The sequence below is a fragment of the Brassica rapa genome, chromosome A03 (genome assembly GCF_000309985.2).
Source record: "Brassica rapa cultivar Chiifu-401-42 chromosome A03, CAAS_Brap_v3.01, whole genome shotgun sequence".
Taxonomy (NCBI): domain Eukaryota; kingdom Viridiplantae; phylum Streptophyta; class Magnoliopsida; order Brassicales; family Brassicaceae; genus Brassica; species Brassica rapa.
Window position 1 is genome coordinate 25,919,608 of NC_024797.2, and position 14,485 is coordinate 25,934,092.

The following is a 14,485-nucleotide window of genomic DNA, read 5'->3' on the forward strand; positions in this document are numbered from 1 at the left end:
CTCACTAAGTAGTCTATAATGATATATAATTGCTGATATATGTTTTATACCGACACACATTTTATGTTGCAGAGTTTATCAGGTTCAAATCATTGATTTGGAGTTTAGGATGATCAATCAACATCGGTGTGAAAGAGATTGTCTACGGTTTATGATAACAAGAACGTGTAGCTGGTCAAGTGATTGGGGAACAAGATTAAACTTCTACTGGTACATCCAAGAATGCAAGAAACCAAATTAAAAAAAAAAAGTTGAAAAACAAACCTAATTTAGTACACACCAACATAAAACCTAAACCTTGAGAGAGAGAAGTCTAAACCGAAATAAAGAGGATCCACCACTTCTTTTGAGGAAGAAATCAAGTTAAAGTGATGTTAATGTCATGAGAGGGCTTGTGTCTTGGATCAGAAGCTAAAGTTGGTGTCCATGTACCGATCTGGTGAGAAGACGACGTAGGACGGATGGTTCCATGATCAGCTGCATTCGAAGTGGTTGGCATTGGAGACGACACGAAGTTGTGGTTCTGCTTCCTCGGATTCTGATCTTGCTGGTTCGTTCCAGCTAAGAAGCTTCCTACTACCACCTGAATAGGAGTGGCTGCGACCAACAAACCAGCGACTCCACCGCCTACTACACGTCCATCAGGACTAGCTAGCGACACGGTCATTCCACCTGTTCTGCTCCGTGTCCCGTCCGAGTCACTTGGCATGAATGATCCCGACAGTGATAATATCTCAAACCGACCCTTTACAAAAACCACACATAAACAACGGTCAAGATCTACAAAGGTGACATGAAATGAGAGAAGTAGGGATACGCAATCTGATTATCTTCTTGAAATCATTGGTACCTCGTATGTCAATGTACCACCAGATGAATCGGGCTGACGAAGTGTGACGCTTGAAACGACACCGTTTGCGCAGAGAACGCAAATAGCGAGAGACCCTTGTTGAGAAAACGATATTATCTTCTTCGTTACGTCCTATAACCACCACCAAATCATCAACTACCATTCCATTTTATGTAATGAATTAAATATATTAATATATAAATTGTCCTGACCTCGCCTGCGTTCACCGTAATTATATGCGGCGTGAAATTAGCGCCGGCCGAGGAAGGAGCCCATTCGCCTTCAAAAAACCACAACAAAAATACATGTAAATATACTGTATATGTATATGTATACGTAGATGGCCATATACGTACGGACAAAACAAAAGTCGTGTTCTAAGTTAAAGAGGTCCCACTTGAAATAGTAGACCTTTTCTTTTCTTTTCTTTGCATGTTTTAGCTTAAGACCCAGAAAGATCCGAAAAAAAATCTATATCTAACTTTGAAGCCATGGGAACTCAGATTCAGTAACACGATCTAGACAAAAGTATATTTTTAACCATAAAAATTATTACCTAAATTCTCGACTTGGTACTTTGTCCTGATGAAGGAGCTCGGAGTTGCTGCTGGTTTCACTTTGCCGCGTTTCTCAGATGCAGAGAAATCGATGACGTGAGAGGTCGTTGGTGCGGCTGAAGATATCGGATTCGGTGAGAGCGCCACCGGTGCTCCGTCGTGTCCGTACTTCCTAGGACGTCCACGCTTCTTCTTCATGGGTCCGCGGGAGAAACCTTCAGTTGTTGGCGGCGGCGCAGTCGGAGCAAAGGAATTTTGAGGAGGAGAGACGGAGGCTGGAGGTGGATTTGAAGTTTCTGACCTCGGAGCCATGTGGAAGTCCGACGGCGCGTTGGATCTCACTACCATAACGCCACCGTCGCTCACGTCGGATGTCCTAACAACTTCTCCGGTAGACTCCATATCTAGAAGATTATTACTTATTTTGACAAACTTAATATAGATTTTGGGACAGAAGATTTAATTTTCCAAATCTAAAGCTTAAAGCATTCAACAAATTAAAGAAGCAATACCAAAATAAGAACAATAACTTTGTAAAATAAATCAGCTTAAAAATCAAAGAGGAAGAAAATCATTCAGAAATACATGAGAAAAAAAAATATTTTCTTCTAGGAAATATTGTTTCTAAGAATTTAAAGACTGGTAATTATTAGGATGAAATTAGGAAATGTTTGAGAGGAAAGTGAGGAAAATTAGGTTTATTTATGCTGTATGGTTTAGATGGAAAAAGAAAATGAATATATTTTGATTTTGAATATGGAAATATCATGATTAAAAAAACATTTACTTTATATTTTAATATTTCGGTTCAGGCTTTCAGTTCATTTCCTTCCTAACTTTTTCCTTGTCTGTCCGTTTATAATTTAATATTGAATAAATTAAGTAATCTCGAAAAGAAAATGTATGTTTGGTAAAAGGAAATGTATTTAATGGAGCGTTATAAATTATACTACACCTCACATTAAATTTATATTTTAACTTTCGGAGAAAATGATATTTTTTTGGCATATATAGAAATTCGTGTTTTTAGCTGGAATCCGATGGGAAAATTAATAAATTAAAAGAGAGAATAAATAATAAATATTAAGTAGAAAAACTGAAAGTGGGTGATACTAATTTGAATTTCTCTTGTTTTGAATTATATATTATAAAAGACAGAGGTGGCCTGCAGATAAGAGTTGTTTATTTCTTTTCTTTTCTTTTTGACATCAAGAGTTGTTTATTTCATTAGCCGTATTTTTTTCACTATTGTTTGTAATGTCTAGATTTTAAATCTAGCAAAAAAAACAAAATAATGTAGGACACAAATTCTATAAATACTGTCTTTTAATGTTTGAAGTCATTTTATGCTAAGTTCAAATTTAATTTCTTAGAACATCCTCATGCTAAAATTTCCAATTACACATGTACTTTGTTTTAGTAACCCTCAAAGACTAGCAAATTCTACATTAAATAGTTGTCGTTGTTCTTTTTAGATGATCCCAGCGTTTTGTCCTCAATCTTCTCAAAATTTTAAGTGTCTATGGCCTATGATTACATAATCTTGTATTGAGTTTGGCATATTCTCCAACAAAAACTTACAAAAAAATGAAAAGAAAAGACGTTCACGAAAAGAAGAAGTACGTATCTTTTTGTAAGAAGAACTACTTAGATTATTAGTTATACCTCTGTTCATTCAAGCTCATACTGCGATTTAGCTAATTTGAAATTTAACATCATCTAAGAATAGTATATATTGTTTTAGGTGTAAACATGGAAATTTGCACAAAAGAAATGCTGCCGTGCATTTTTAGTTAAACTCTTTAACGGATATAGTATGGAAAACAATTCATGGCAATTTACAGGATTAAGCGGCAGTTAATATATATTCTGAAATAAGAAAGTAAGTTTATATGTATAAAAAGGTGATTAAACATGCTGGATATGTGGGCGGTGCTCCGGTTCGGTTTCTCTAGATTTGCTCCGGGGAAGTTTAGATCCGTGGCTTGGGGCTTCTGTTCTGGAGTTTCGGCACGGCGGTGAGGGTTCTTGGGCTGCCGGAGTCGGCTTTTAGGGTGAACGTTTCGGTGGATCTAGGTTTTCTCCTTCTCGGTCCTTTCGAAGCTTTCTGTGTTGTTGGCAGGTGGGTTCGTCGGCATCTCTCTCCTCCAGTTCGGTAAGTGCTTTTTGCGAGGTAGTCTTCGTCGTGGAGAGGAGTCCTGGCTTTCTTCCTTTCCCTTGCTTGGCGTCTCGCATCGGAAGGGGGTTCGCTCTTGGCTCAAGGGAGGTGATAGATTTCTTCTATAGGTTCGTCCACGGAGGTCCAATGGCTGTGTGGTTGTCGAGCTTCTGTGACTCCATGTCTGCAACTTCTTCCCGGATGGTTGGTTTGTCGTCTATGGCTTTTTCAAACTTCCGGTTTGGTGGTTGCTCTCTCTTTGTTGTTGTGTCCCATCTCTTGTGTCCAGCCGTCTCTGCCTCTTCTGAGGTCGCGAGCTCTCAGTCCTTCTTCGTGGGCCATTCTTCATTGTCGAGTTCTCCGGCTTTTTCCGACGAAGCGCAATGGAGACCGGAGTTAGGTTCTCTGCCTTCGGGGCAAGACGTCGATTTGAAGTGTCAGTGTGTCATCTGTCTCTCCTTCGGCGATGGAGACTTGTTTCGAATCTGTTCATCCCTGTGCCTGAGTTGCCGATGGTGTGATCAGGTAGAACTTTGTTGTTCTCTATTGCAGGTTCTGGTGTTCGTTATGGTTGGTGCCTCTTCGCAGCCTGTTTTGTTCGAATAAGGTGTTCAGGTCTTCAGGTGGTACGTGTCCTCGACTTGTGCTTTCCTTGGAGGCTTGTTATGTTTGCTCGTCCTTGGCTTTGCTGGTGCTTGGCCGCAGGTTTTTGCTGTCTGATCGTCGTGGTTGTAGTTTAGAAGGACGTCTGCGAGCTGTTTTTGGGGGAGTCTTATCATAAAGAGCGGATCATCGGGCAAGCCAATTTCTACCGGGTTCCGACTCTCGATTTCACTGTGGCTTCTACTTCTGCGGCAAGCAGGTTGTTTCGACTAGGCGAGGCCAGTGGTAAGCCGTGTCTACTTGTTGTGTCGGCCCAAATCAGTCTAGGTCGAGTCTCTGTTTAGTTGTACCTTTGTTTCATCCGCTTCTCGTTTCCTTTGTATTTCTGTCAAAAATTGAAAAATTGGTAATAATATCTTAACATTTTTACCAAAAAAAAACATGCTGGATATTTCCAATCACTGCACTGCGTATACTTGTTATGCATATAAACCGACTAATCTCTTTTTTTTTGCTAAATATAAACCGACTAATCTCGGGTTCGAGGAGTAAATAATTAGTTATGTTAGTGTTGTTCATATTGACCCGCGTGTAACGGCGTAGGACTGAAGTTTACGTATTTGTTAAAGATGTTGAGTACAATTCCTTTTAAGAACAATCGAACACTACATGGGCTTCTGCACGAGTTCCTTATCACGGCAGGTAGCGAAAGGACCTGCTCATCTCCGACGAGCTTGACCCGGATTACGGTGCTGAACAAAAACAAAGGCTTTGTCTGGGATAGCTAAAATTTTATATGTTTTCTTATGCTTGTGTGCAATGGAGGGTTTTATTACATGTCCCTTTTTTTTAAGGTTTAGCTCAATTTGCTCTCTACCAAACTAAGTTATGTCACCTTGAGTTACGAGCACTAATTTTATGATAAAAATTATAAGAGGAGTATGTTTACTGTAACTGAATATATGTTTATTGTATATTTTTCTTTGTCAACAGTATTAGTTTATTTTATTTGTATTTAGTTGCAATCTTTTCACATGTTTAGCTCACATTGATATCTACCAAACTAATTAATGATATCTTCAATTATAAGCAATTTGTTCTAATATATAGATATACACACATATTTTATCATTTTCTTTGCCGACAATTATAGTTTGCCACTTTATGTGCTAATATAAACACACATTAGTATATGATAAAATATACAAGAGAAATATTTTTTCCCGGTTTGGCTACTTTATTGTTTGAATAATTTAGAAAATGGAAGTAATCATGAATCATAAGTATTTATAATTTATATTTAAAACCGAATATAATGTAAATCGGGACCACAAAAGCATTGACCCTTATAGCTATATTAACACACCTAATTTGTCAAAAGCAATAAGATAATTAAGAAAATAAAGATTAGATAAGAACCACGTATTTATAGTATTAATTTATTTATTTTTTCCTGTTAGAATACAATTATTTTCTTATAAATATTCCGATGTGCCTTTCACGGCAATTTTGTGTTTGTTCAGAAATCCACAGTCTTCCCTTTTTTAATCTTTAACAACAAATCAAAATTAGTAGAATGCGGACCAATAAACAATTAGAGTACAAAATTCTAAGGCAACAAGAAGGAACCATAATTAAAGGTTACTATTAAATATTTAATCTCCCCGTTCCTAATAAATCCATATTATAGTTTTTTCACACTTATTAAAAAAATATTTAAAATTGTATTTTCTAATACATTATTTTTCTTAATTAATTATTTCCAATAACTTTTAACCAATGAGATTTTATTAAACATAGTTGTATTTTTGAAAAGTACAATTGTTCATTAATTAATGTTTTGAAAATGTAAAAATATTTTTTTTAAACAATTTTTTTTCTAAAAAATGGATCTATGAAAAACAAAGGGAGTATATTTTAATATATTCTTTTCCAAACTGTATAATTTGCGAAAGTCATAGGTTTGTATTGTTGTATGTATTACAAGAGAAAACCGTTTGTCAGAAAAAAATACCCGATTTGTGCTATACTTATATCTAGTAGTATTACTATTATTTAGTTTTAGTGCTATTTATTTAGTTTAGAGGTGAATGTTTGGTTTTGAGTTTCGACTATGTGTGTTCAGTGTTCTCATCTGATTGTTGAAGGCTTGAAGCCATCATTATTAAGATACTGTGACACGAAATAAGATTAATACTAAGATATTTTAATAGTACATGTTATTCTAAAATAGGTTATCCTTTAGAGCACCCCCATTGAGGGTTCATGGGGGGGAGTTCACACAAAAACCAAGAAAAAAAAATAATAAAATAATTCAATCCCATGAACTCTCTCTCTCCTAAAGTTCTCTTGGTTGAACCCCTCTCTCCTAAAGTTCATCACTGTAGCGCGGATTCCACGTGTCGTGGCAGCCTGCGATTGGTCTAATTTTTTTTTTTTTTTAACAAAAAAAAAAGAAACAAATTTTAATAATAAAAAACTAAAAAGATGAACCCCAAGAAGGGGTTCATTGATGTGGATGCTCTTACGTCCTAACCCCTGACGTATCGGCAAATGGCAGTATGTAATAGTAATACCATGTGAATACAAGTGGTCAAGTATACTAATTTTATAAAATCATCGGCGTGCGATTAAAAGTTTATTAAGAATATTTTTCATATCATGTGTTAGAGAGTTAAAAGATTAAAATCATTTCATAATTTTTGTTGACATGATATACTTTCTATTTTGATATCAACTAATTTACAGTAAATATTTTAATCTAAATTTTATTTGTTTCTCAGAATTCGAATATGATCCAGTTTTTGTTGCTAAATATCAACTATATGTCAACAAAATATTTGTATAGATATGTATAATGCACTTACATATACATATAAAAGTGTTAACAAACTATGAACTAATGTAATAAACGGCTCAATGTAACTTGTTTGGGCCACAGAAGCCCTATGTAGATACCACTGTTATAGACTTATAGTACTGTTTATCAAATTGTAAAAGTATGTTATTTATGTAATAAATATCATTATTTATCAAGAATAAAACTTATAAATATTTTTATCATACAATAGTTCGAACCTCTATAGTAATACGGATAACGAAACTAATACAAACCAGTAAATTTATTTATTTTATTTATAAAAGCAGGTAAATTAGTCATTAGCACATGATACACATCGTTAAAATCCATTTCAACCCTTATATTATTTTCATGAGTTATTCTTTTCACCTTTTTAATGTATCTAATTTTTTTTTTGGTCGAATAATGTATCTAATTTTATGTCCAGTTATTCCATACTAGTCTTACTACTCTCTCATACTTTTTTATCACCTATGGTTTTATTTTACCACTAAATAATTTAGTGCTTTTGTCAATCATAAGAAAAAACAGAATAACAGAGTTGGTGGAGTTAAAATGCGAACCCGAATTTAACCGGCGGAATTAGGAAGCATCTCAGAAGAACCGGTTAGTAGGGATTTCAGGTTCAGAAGTCACGTGGTTCGCTTTTTTCGTATATATGGCTTAGCTGTTTGCAACTTTGCATTTAAAGACACAGTAAAGTTAGATTCTTGATAGATTCTTTAAATTTCTTATTGGATTGTTTTCTCATTTGATGAATTATAAGGAACTGTACACATAATTTAAATGTTTTGCTTTTAAAAATTAATACTCATTTGTATCATTTTAAGTGGTGTTTAAAATTTTTGCACAAAAATTAAAAAAATATAAAAAATTTATATAGTTTATCTTAGTTACGTAAAAGTAACATTAAATAAAATTAGTTTAATCCATAAAAAAATATAATATTTTATAATTGGTCATAAATTTAAATTTTATATAAAATAATAAAAACATCAGTTATTATGAAATAAAATAAAAAAATTTTAAATACCATTTAAATTGACAGGGATGAAGTATCATTAATTCAAACATTTTTTACCAACGATAATACTAACATTTTAATGTCATCAATGTTATAAACATCAAAATTTCTTTGATCTGTATGGAATAATTTAATGTGTAAAAGGACATTCTTTTCTTATAACACGGAAAAGACTCAGAGCAAGGATTATGCATCACCATAGTTGTCATTAACATACGTGGGTGTTGCATCATGGGGACGCACGTCCATGGCCAATAAGTCTTACACAATTATTCTTATACAAATAATTGTTTATTGGTTTGTAAAGCTTATCTTCATCTTGAAGAAATATAGTTGTCTTTTTATAACCATGCTAAGAGATCACATGAGAACGAGATTCATAAAACAAAACAAACTAACAAGAGTAATCACATGTAGGACCAGCTTGTCTCCTTACGTAAAACAAACCCCATAAACTAACTTGTTACTCACATAACACATTGACTTACTATTGACAAGCTAATGTTCTTAACAACCATAGGTTATATAATTAATATGTACAGATAAAAAATAAATGTACCAAGATCTACCTAACATTCTTCTACTACCAATTGGTCCAACAAGAAGACCGACCACCAATATTTTAGCTAACTTCCCACCATCTTTATGTACAATAACAATACCAAACCACAAACCAAATCCATTACCGGTTGACTATCTGATCCAAATACACCAATTCAACCGCGTGGGTTGTTAACAAACTCGATTGAATTGGTACATATGGCTCGTTTAGTCAACCGGTTTAATGTCCTAAAAATATGATTTGACCAAAACCAATTGGTATAGATTTCTCATAACTAGACTCCCAAGTGATAATAATACTGCCCCTCCTCCAATGCGTGCTTGGTGATGTTGCTGCTCTTGTTTTTGTTCTTCCTTCTCAACTGCTTCTCGGCAACTAAGCGGGAATGATTCTTTAACACTTATATCATCGATTCCAATCTTCTCTCTAATCGATTTGATTATCTCCGGATCTATAAGGTTACCATTTGCATCTGTCACATAGAACATATTCCTTGCTATACCTTCTTTAGTCGATATCTTGGCTCTAGCAATGTTTAATCCGTTCTCCCTCAATACTCGTGTTACTTCTGCCAACAATCCAGGTCTATCTGTAGTGCATAGCTCCAATCTCACACCCTGCATAAAGGTAAAAATAAATCAGATACTAAACCGATCGGTTTAAGTTCACTTAAACCGGAATTGAAATTGTTCATTGTTTCATACCTTAACAGTTCTTCTTTCAATCGCAGCTTGGAGACATTGGATCAAACGTTGTCTCTCCGGTTCTGAATTAACCGGGTTTCCATCACTATGCCTCACATAAAATTCCAAAAATGCCGTTTCTCCAACCGTTCGAATCGCGGCGTGGAACACAATGTAAGCCATGTCCGTTAACGTGCAAACAACGTCAAACAAAAGCTTCAACCGATCCTTGCACTGCAAGTTCACGACCGAGTAACCACGTTTCTCAAGATTTTGTACGGAAACGACCGGAGATGTCTCGAAATCAAACTTCTTCTCGTAGTCACGGTCCATGAACATCCTCTGATGCAACCTCCTCTCCATATGAGTATTGCCACCATACGTAACGCATGTCCTCGTATCATTTTGGTAACCATCGTCTGCTTTTAGTAAATTATGTAACTGCCCTTCTATCCGTTGGACACGGTCGGAATCTCCGTCGATGGGAGTCCCGGAGTTACCGTCTCTAACGTAGATCATCGAGGCAATCCTACCGTTATGCGTCCATGCCTTAGCCTCAACAACATCACAATGAAGATCGGCTAGAACAGCGAAAACCTCTGAGAGTAAACCAACTCTGTCTGTTCCGGTTAACTCTAGAGCGGTTAAACCGGTGTACCCTTCGCTGTTACAGTAATGAGACGTCTCGATCGACTGTAAATATTTAAAAAAGAGTGTTATATATTATTCCCTATTAACTTGTAACATTCACAAATGAATGGTGTGGTTAAATGGTAACTTAGATTTACCTTTTCAATGTAACGGATTAGGTTCTCATCAGTTAATTTGTTTCCATTAAGATCGCTGACATGAAAAACTGAAGAAGCGAAATAAAAAAATAATCGAATTAGCTAATTATTGTTACTTCCTAAATTAGTATAATTAGCGTAAGATTAGGGATACTTACCATCCATGTTCCATTTTCCGTCAGAGGAAATGTAAGCTTTCCTAATCCAGAGATTCATATCGGTGAGAAGCTGTACAGATTCAAGCAATATCCCTGGACTTCTTGCGCTATCAATCTAACAAGAAAAATCAAATAAATGAATTAATTATTATAAATCATTTTGAAATGAAAAGGAAGAAACAGAGGAAGGTAGCGTGAGGGTAAAAACCTTGACGACAGTTGAAGTAGGGCAAACTCCATTGTCAATCACGACCCTGCAAGTGACCAAAAAGACAGTGACCCTTTAACCTCAATCTTTTGTATGAATCAAACAACCAAAACATTACAAATTAAAAATTACCAATAATTTGACTTCTGGTTTTACTATATATTATACACTAATATATGAGGGTAAAGCCAGGAGATGACAAAGACTTCCATGCAAATTGGAGATTTTTCTTTCTTCACTAATTCATCAAGAATGAAGAACCTTATATTTGTTTCAGCAAACTCATCATATGATAATCAAAAACTAATAATTTTGTGAAATTGTTGGATTGGTTAAATATGAAAACGTTAACAGAAAATTTAAGTTTTTAATGATTAGAAGAAAAAGAGGTTAATATCTGGGAATAGGATTTGTTTTTTTTTTTGGTTTAAAAGATCTTGATTTTTCTTCAAAGAAGATGATTATTTTCCTGCATAAAGATTTGAGTTCAATAAGAAACAAAGAAAGAGTAATAGAAAAAATAAAAACCTGGGCATGTTCATCCGTACAACGAGCTTCTCATATTCATTAGAGCAATCGGATAACTCCATCTTTATTCTTCAGTTCTTCTTCTTGCCCTTGTTACAGAGAATAAATCCTTCAAACTATATCTCACAGCCTCTCGGAACAACCTTTTATATTTCTTCTTCTTCAGATGTTAGGATGAAGCTATCATTAAAAAACAATTCATGTGTTTGCACAGAGTCGTTCTTTCTCTCTGTCTAAAAACCACTCTGTCTTTCTCTCTCCTCTTATGGGGCAGAGTTAAGTCTGTCTTTAATAATAGGATAAGAAAATAAATGGTAGTAATAAGAATAATAAAATATCCACGAGGCGTTACGACCGGCTCTTGAAAAATCAAAACAGACGCTGACCTGTTCCTGTTTTGGATTCGTCTAGGGGCTCCCATAGGAAAAAAAATCTAAACCATTAGAATTTTCAAAATCACTAATCTTCTTAAATGACTTTCCTTTCTGTCTCCTTTTCACCCATCTGGATTCTTACCCACTTTCCCTCCTGTCTTTTATTTTCACGAACATCAGGAAAAGAAAAAGAAAAAATACAATGGCTTATTGACAAAACATTAGGTTAAGAGATTGGTTATCAATGGTTTAATGTTGACATAGTCAGGTTAATCTTTCATGCTATGTAAATATGTATATAATCGGAACTCTGTATTTTACTTTACACTTGAGTTGAATAATACAGTAAGAAACTTTCTTCTTTCGCTATCTTTTCTTGATCGTAATATGGTAAGCTATTAGCTACCATTTTGTATTTTTGACTGTTTTAGCTTTGATCATCGTTATTCTTCTTCTTTATGTTTATCTCATCTATTTTCTTACTGGCAATGGTTTCCTTCTAGAAATTCATGAGAAGATCAACAGAACATAAGATTAATCCGTTATTATCAACAAACAAACCAGTGAAAATCAATATCTTAAACAGAATGTATTGTCAATATTGCTCGGCCGTACAACCCAGGAAAAGCAACACTTAGAGCTAGTTGGTCTGTCGGGGTCCCGTGACATGTGGGAGAGTTCTAGTTTTTACGCGCGTTTGTCAACGGTAAAGTTAACGGCAAATGACAATTAACGCCGTTAGGACACATGATTCACGTAACAACAAACAGCCGTTGATGAGTCCGGTTCGTGCGGAAAGTCGGTTGTTTTCCCGCCAAATATCACGGTCACTAGCAGATGGTTTTAGGCTATTTAGATTTTCATTTCACTAATTGACAGAAAGGTTTTTTGCACACAAAAATTTGACGGTTTAAATTCAACCTGTAAGATTTTTGTCTTGTTTTCCAACTGCACTTGTGACTTGTTAGAAACCAAATATTTAAAATTTAAGGGGTACATATATTAGTATTTACATTTTCAAGAAATTATAGAAAAATATAGAGAGAACCAAATGTTTGAACTTTTAGCATTATACAGTTTTTAAGTTATCTTTCTATAATAACAATATTAGTATTATCAATTGAGGAAATTAGAAGATAAGAGAAAAGATAAGTTGTGGGTATGTGCTTTTTAATACAAAAACGTGTTGAAAAATATAGAAAATGGTGGGAAAAAAGAATCATGTGTCCACGGTAAGAAGAAATCTCTGGCTTTAAGACTAGTCGAAGGCGCGTCAAAGCAGAAGTTGGTCCCACGTGTACCTATCGACATGCGAACGACTTTGGTCGGCATGGCTGGTTTATTTGTTCATTTTTAAAGAAGATACATTTGGTTCAAAAAAAAAAAAGATACACAACATACTCATAAATATTCACCGTCTCAAATTTAGCCATAAATGATAGTAGATCATAACCGTTCTGTTACCATTAAATAAATACTTGTCACTATTATATGGAAGTATAGTAACGGTAACGGAAGTGTGATTTACTAGGCAATATAAAATATCTTAAGAAATGTTTGAGAGGTTGAAAGTGTCATGTGAAATATAAGAAGGTTCGAGACATATTAAATGGGGAAGACATGATAAGTGTCTGCTTGAGTGCTTGTAGTTGTAGCAGGTAACAACGCTGTGTTTTTTCGTCTTTTTATGGACTCACACCTATTTTTGATTACTTTTATACGTAATATTAGACTTGAATCCGAGATAAGAGATGCAATCTTTAAGCGTGTGTTTTCACAGCTCACAAGAAAAATGTGATATATAGGCGACCGATGGCATATAGACTTGAATCCGAGTGCAATCTTTAAAAAGACTTTGTATAATAACATTTGATGAGTTTTTCAAACCAATATGGATAAACTATTATTGGATCTATTTGTTTGGAGGACTTTTTTTTTGTTTCTTGAGATAAAAAAAAAACCCGCATCGTCGAGTAACTTATGTGATATCTTGATATTTTGAAGTACCGGAAGACTTGAGCCGTAGATCTCGGCTAGGTTAGATCTTAAGAATCATAGAACAAAAGAGACGATTAAGATTTGGTCAAAGACAAAACACGTGATCACTGCATGCAACAGTTCTCACTTCTCAATGGTCAGAATTACAGGATTAATCAAATAAACCAATGATATGATTCCAAATTTTCTTGTTTATATAATTCCATTCACATTTGATACTAGTGGATGACTAAATTATTTAAAATGTAAGCCGGAATTAAGAAAAGTATGAATTAAAAAGTAGTAATTATCAAAAGACATTTCAAAAGAAGAGTGTGGCGTGGGACTATAACTTGGCTTGTAATTTCAGACATTTGAACCGGCCATTTTTTATAATCCACTTTTCTTAAATATTTGACTCACACATTTAGAAGATCGTGACATCTTCTAATTGCTTGTATCACTATAAAACATATACTTAGTATTTATATGTCGCTGTTACGGTCGTATCGTATATTACAGCTGTAGCCAACATTTATAAAAAAAAAAATCATAAAATTTGTTCTTCTGACAAGATGAATTTTTATAGTTTTGAACTTGAACTTTCCGTTTATCTTTAGCCACGAGCTCAGAACCAGAAAGCCGACGAGTTAGCTAAAAGAACTCTCCGTTTATCTTTACTTTCAGCTTGTAATGGGCCCCTAGTGGGCTAAACTGCCGTTTTTATTAAGTTTAATGAAATCCTTAGTTGAACAAAAAAAAGAACTTGAACTTTAGATTTGATGATTACAGCGACAACTAACTGCCTGATCACCATCATATACCAAGATTAGTCGTTGTATTTGTATACGAAAAATGATAGCTTGTTAATTTTTTAAAAGGTAGAACAACTACCTTTAGTTTAAAAGATATATGGATTTCACTTTTTGTAACTAGTTAATTTTATGAAGAAATAAAATATGCTTGCTCTTAAGAATGAGTACAATCTTGAAGGGAAGCTCCAGGTTATCAATTAACGGCATCTTTGATGCACGTTTTGACAGATGATCAGCATACTGCAGGTATAATGATGTGATTACATTACTGAATTTAATTTCTCGGCCATTTTAGGTGTAAGAATAAATGTATTTTTCCCACCAATTGTTAGTTATGCTA

At 34.6% G+C, this 14,485-nt stretch overlaps 2 protein-coding genes across 2 annotated transcripts; both read right to left on the bottom strand.

Moving 5' to 3' along the window:
* Positions 1 to 127: 127 nt before the first annotated feature.
* LOC103861330 (AT-hook motif nuclear-localized protein 2) lies at positions 128 to 3,256 on the bottom strand. Its single transcript, XM_009139029.3, has 4 exons — positions 1,407 to 3,256; positions 1,063 to 1,130; positions 851 to 982; positions 128 to 745 (listed from the first exon to the last, which is right to left on the bottom strand). The coding sequence occupies exons 1-4, from the start codon at positions 1,807 to 1,809 to the stop codon at positions 359 to 361; spliced, it is 990 nt and encodes a 329-aa protein (XP_009137277.1). The 5' UTR covers positions 1,810 to 3,256; the 3' UTR covers positions 128 to 358.
* Positions 3,257 to 8,456: 5,200 nt separating this feature from the next.
* Positions 8,457 to 11,663, bottom strand: LOC103861331 (ACT domain-containing protein ACR7). The gene is made up of 6 exons (XM_009139030.3): positions 10,980 to 11,663; positions 10,452 to 10,497; positions 10,244 to 10,358; positions 10,086 to 10,153; positions 9,319 to 9,990; positions 8,457 to 9,231 (listed from the first exon to the last, which is right to left on the bottom strand). Exons 1-6 carry the CDS (start codon positions 11,039 to 11,041, stop codon positions 8,842 to 8,844), a joined length of 1,353 nt encoding a protein of 450 aa, XP_009137278.1. The 5' UTR covers positions 11,042 to 11,663; the 3' UTR covers positions 8,457 to 8,841.
* Between the last annotated feature and the right edge of the window lie 2,822 nt (positions 11,664 to 14,485).

Bases quoted from the DNA above. Each gene is read 5' to 3' on its own strand.
- LOC103861330 (XM_009139029.3), bottom strand. From the start codon at position 1,809: ATGGAGTCTACCGGAGAAGTTGTTAGGACATCCGACGTGAGCGACGGT. The intron at 983-1,062 runs GTCAGGACAATT...TGGTGGTTATAG, and splicing joins TTACGGTGAACGCAGGCGAG to GACGTAACGAAGAAGATAAT. The intron at 746-850 runs GTACCAATGATT...GTTTTTGTAAAG, and splicing joins GTGGTACATTGACATACGAG to GGTCGGTTTGAGATATTATC.
- LOC103861331 (XM_009139030.3), bottom strand. From the start codon at position 11,041: ATGGAGTTATCCGATTGCTCTAATGAATATGAGAAGCTCGTTGTACGG. The intron at 10,154-10,243 runs GTAAGTATCCCT...TCGCTTCTTCAG, and splicing joins CGGAAAATGGAACATGGATG to TTTTTCATGTCAGCGATCTT. The intron at 9,991-10,085 runs GTAAATCTAAGT...AAATATTTACAG, and splicing joins TAATCCGTTACATTGAAAAG to TCGATCGAGACGTCTCATTA.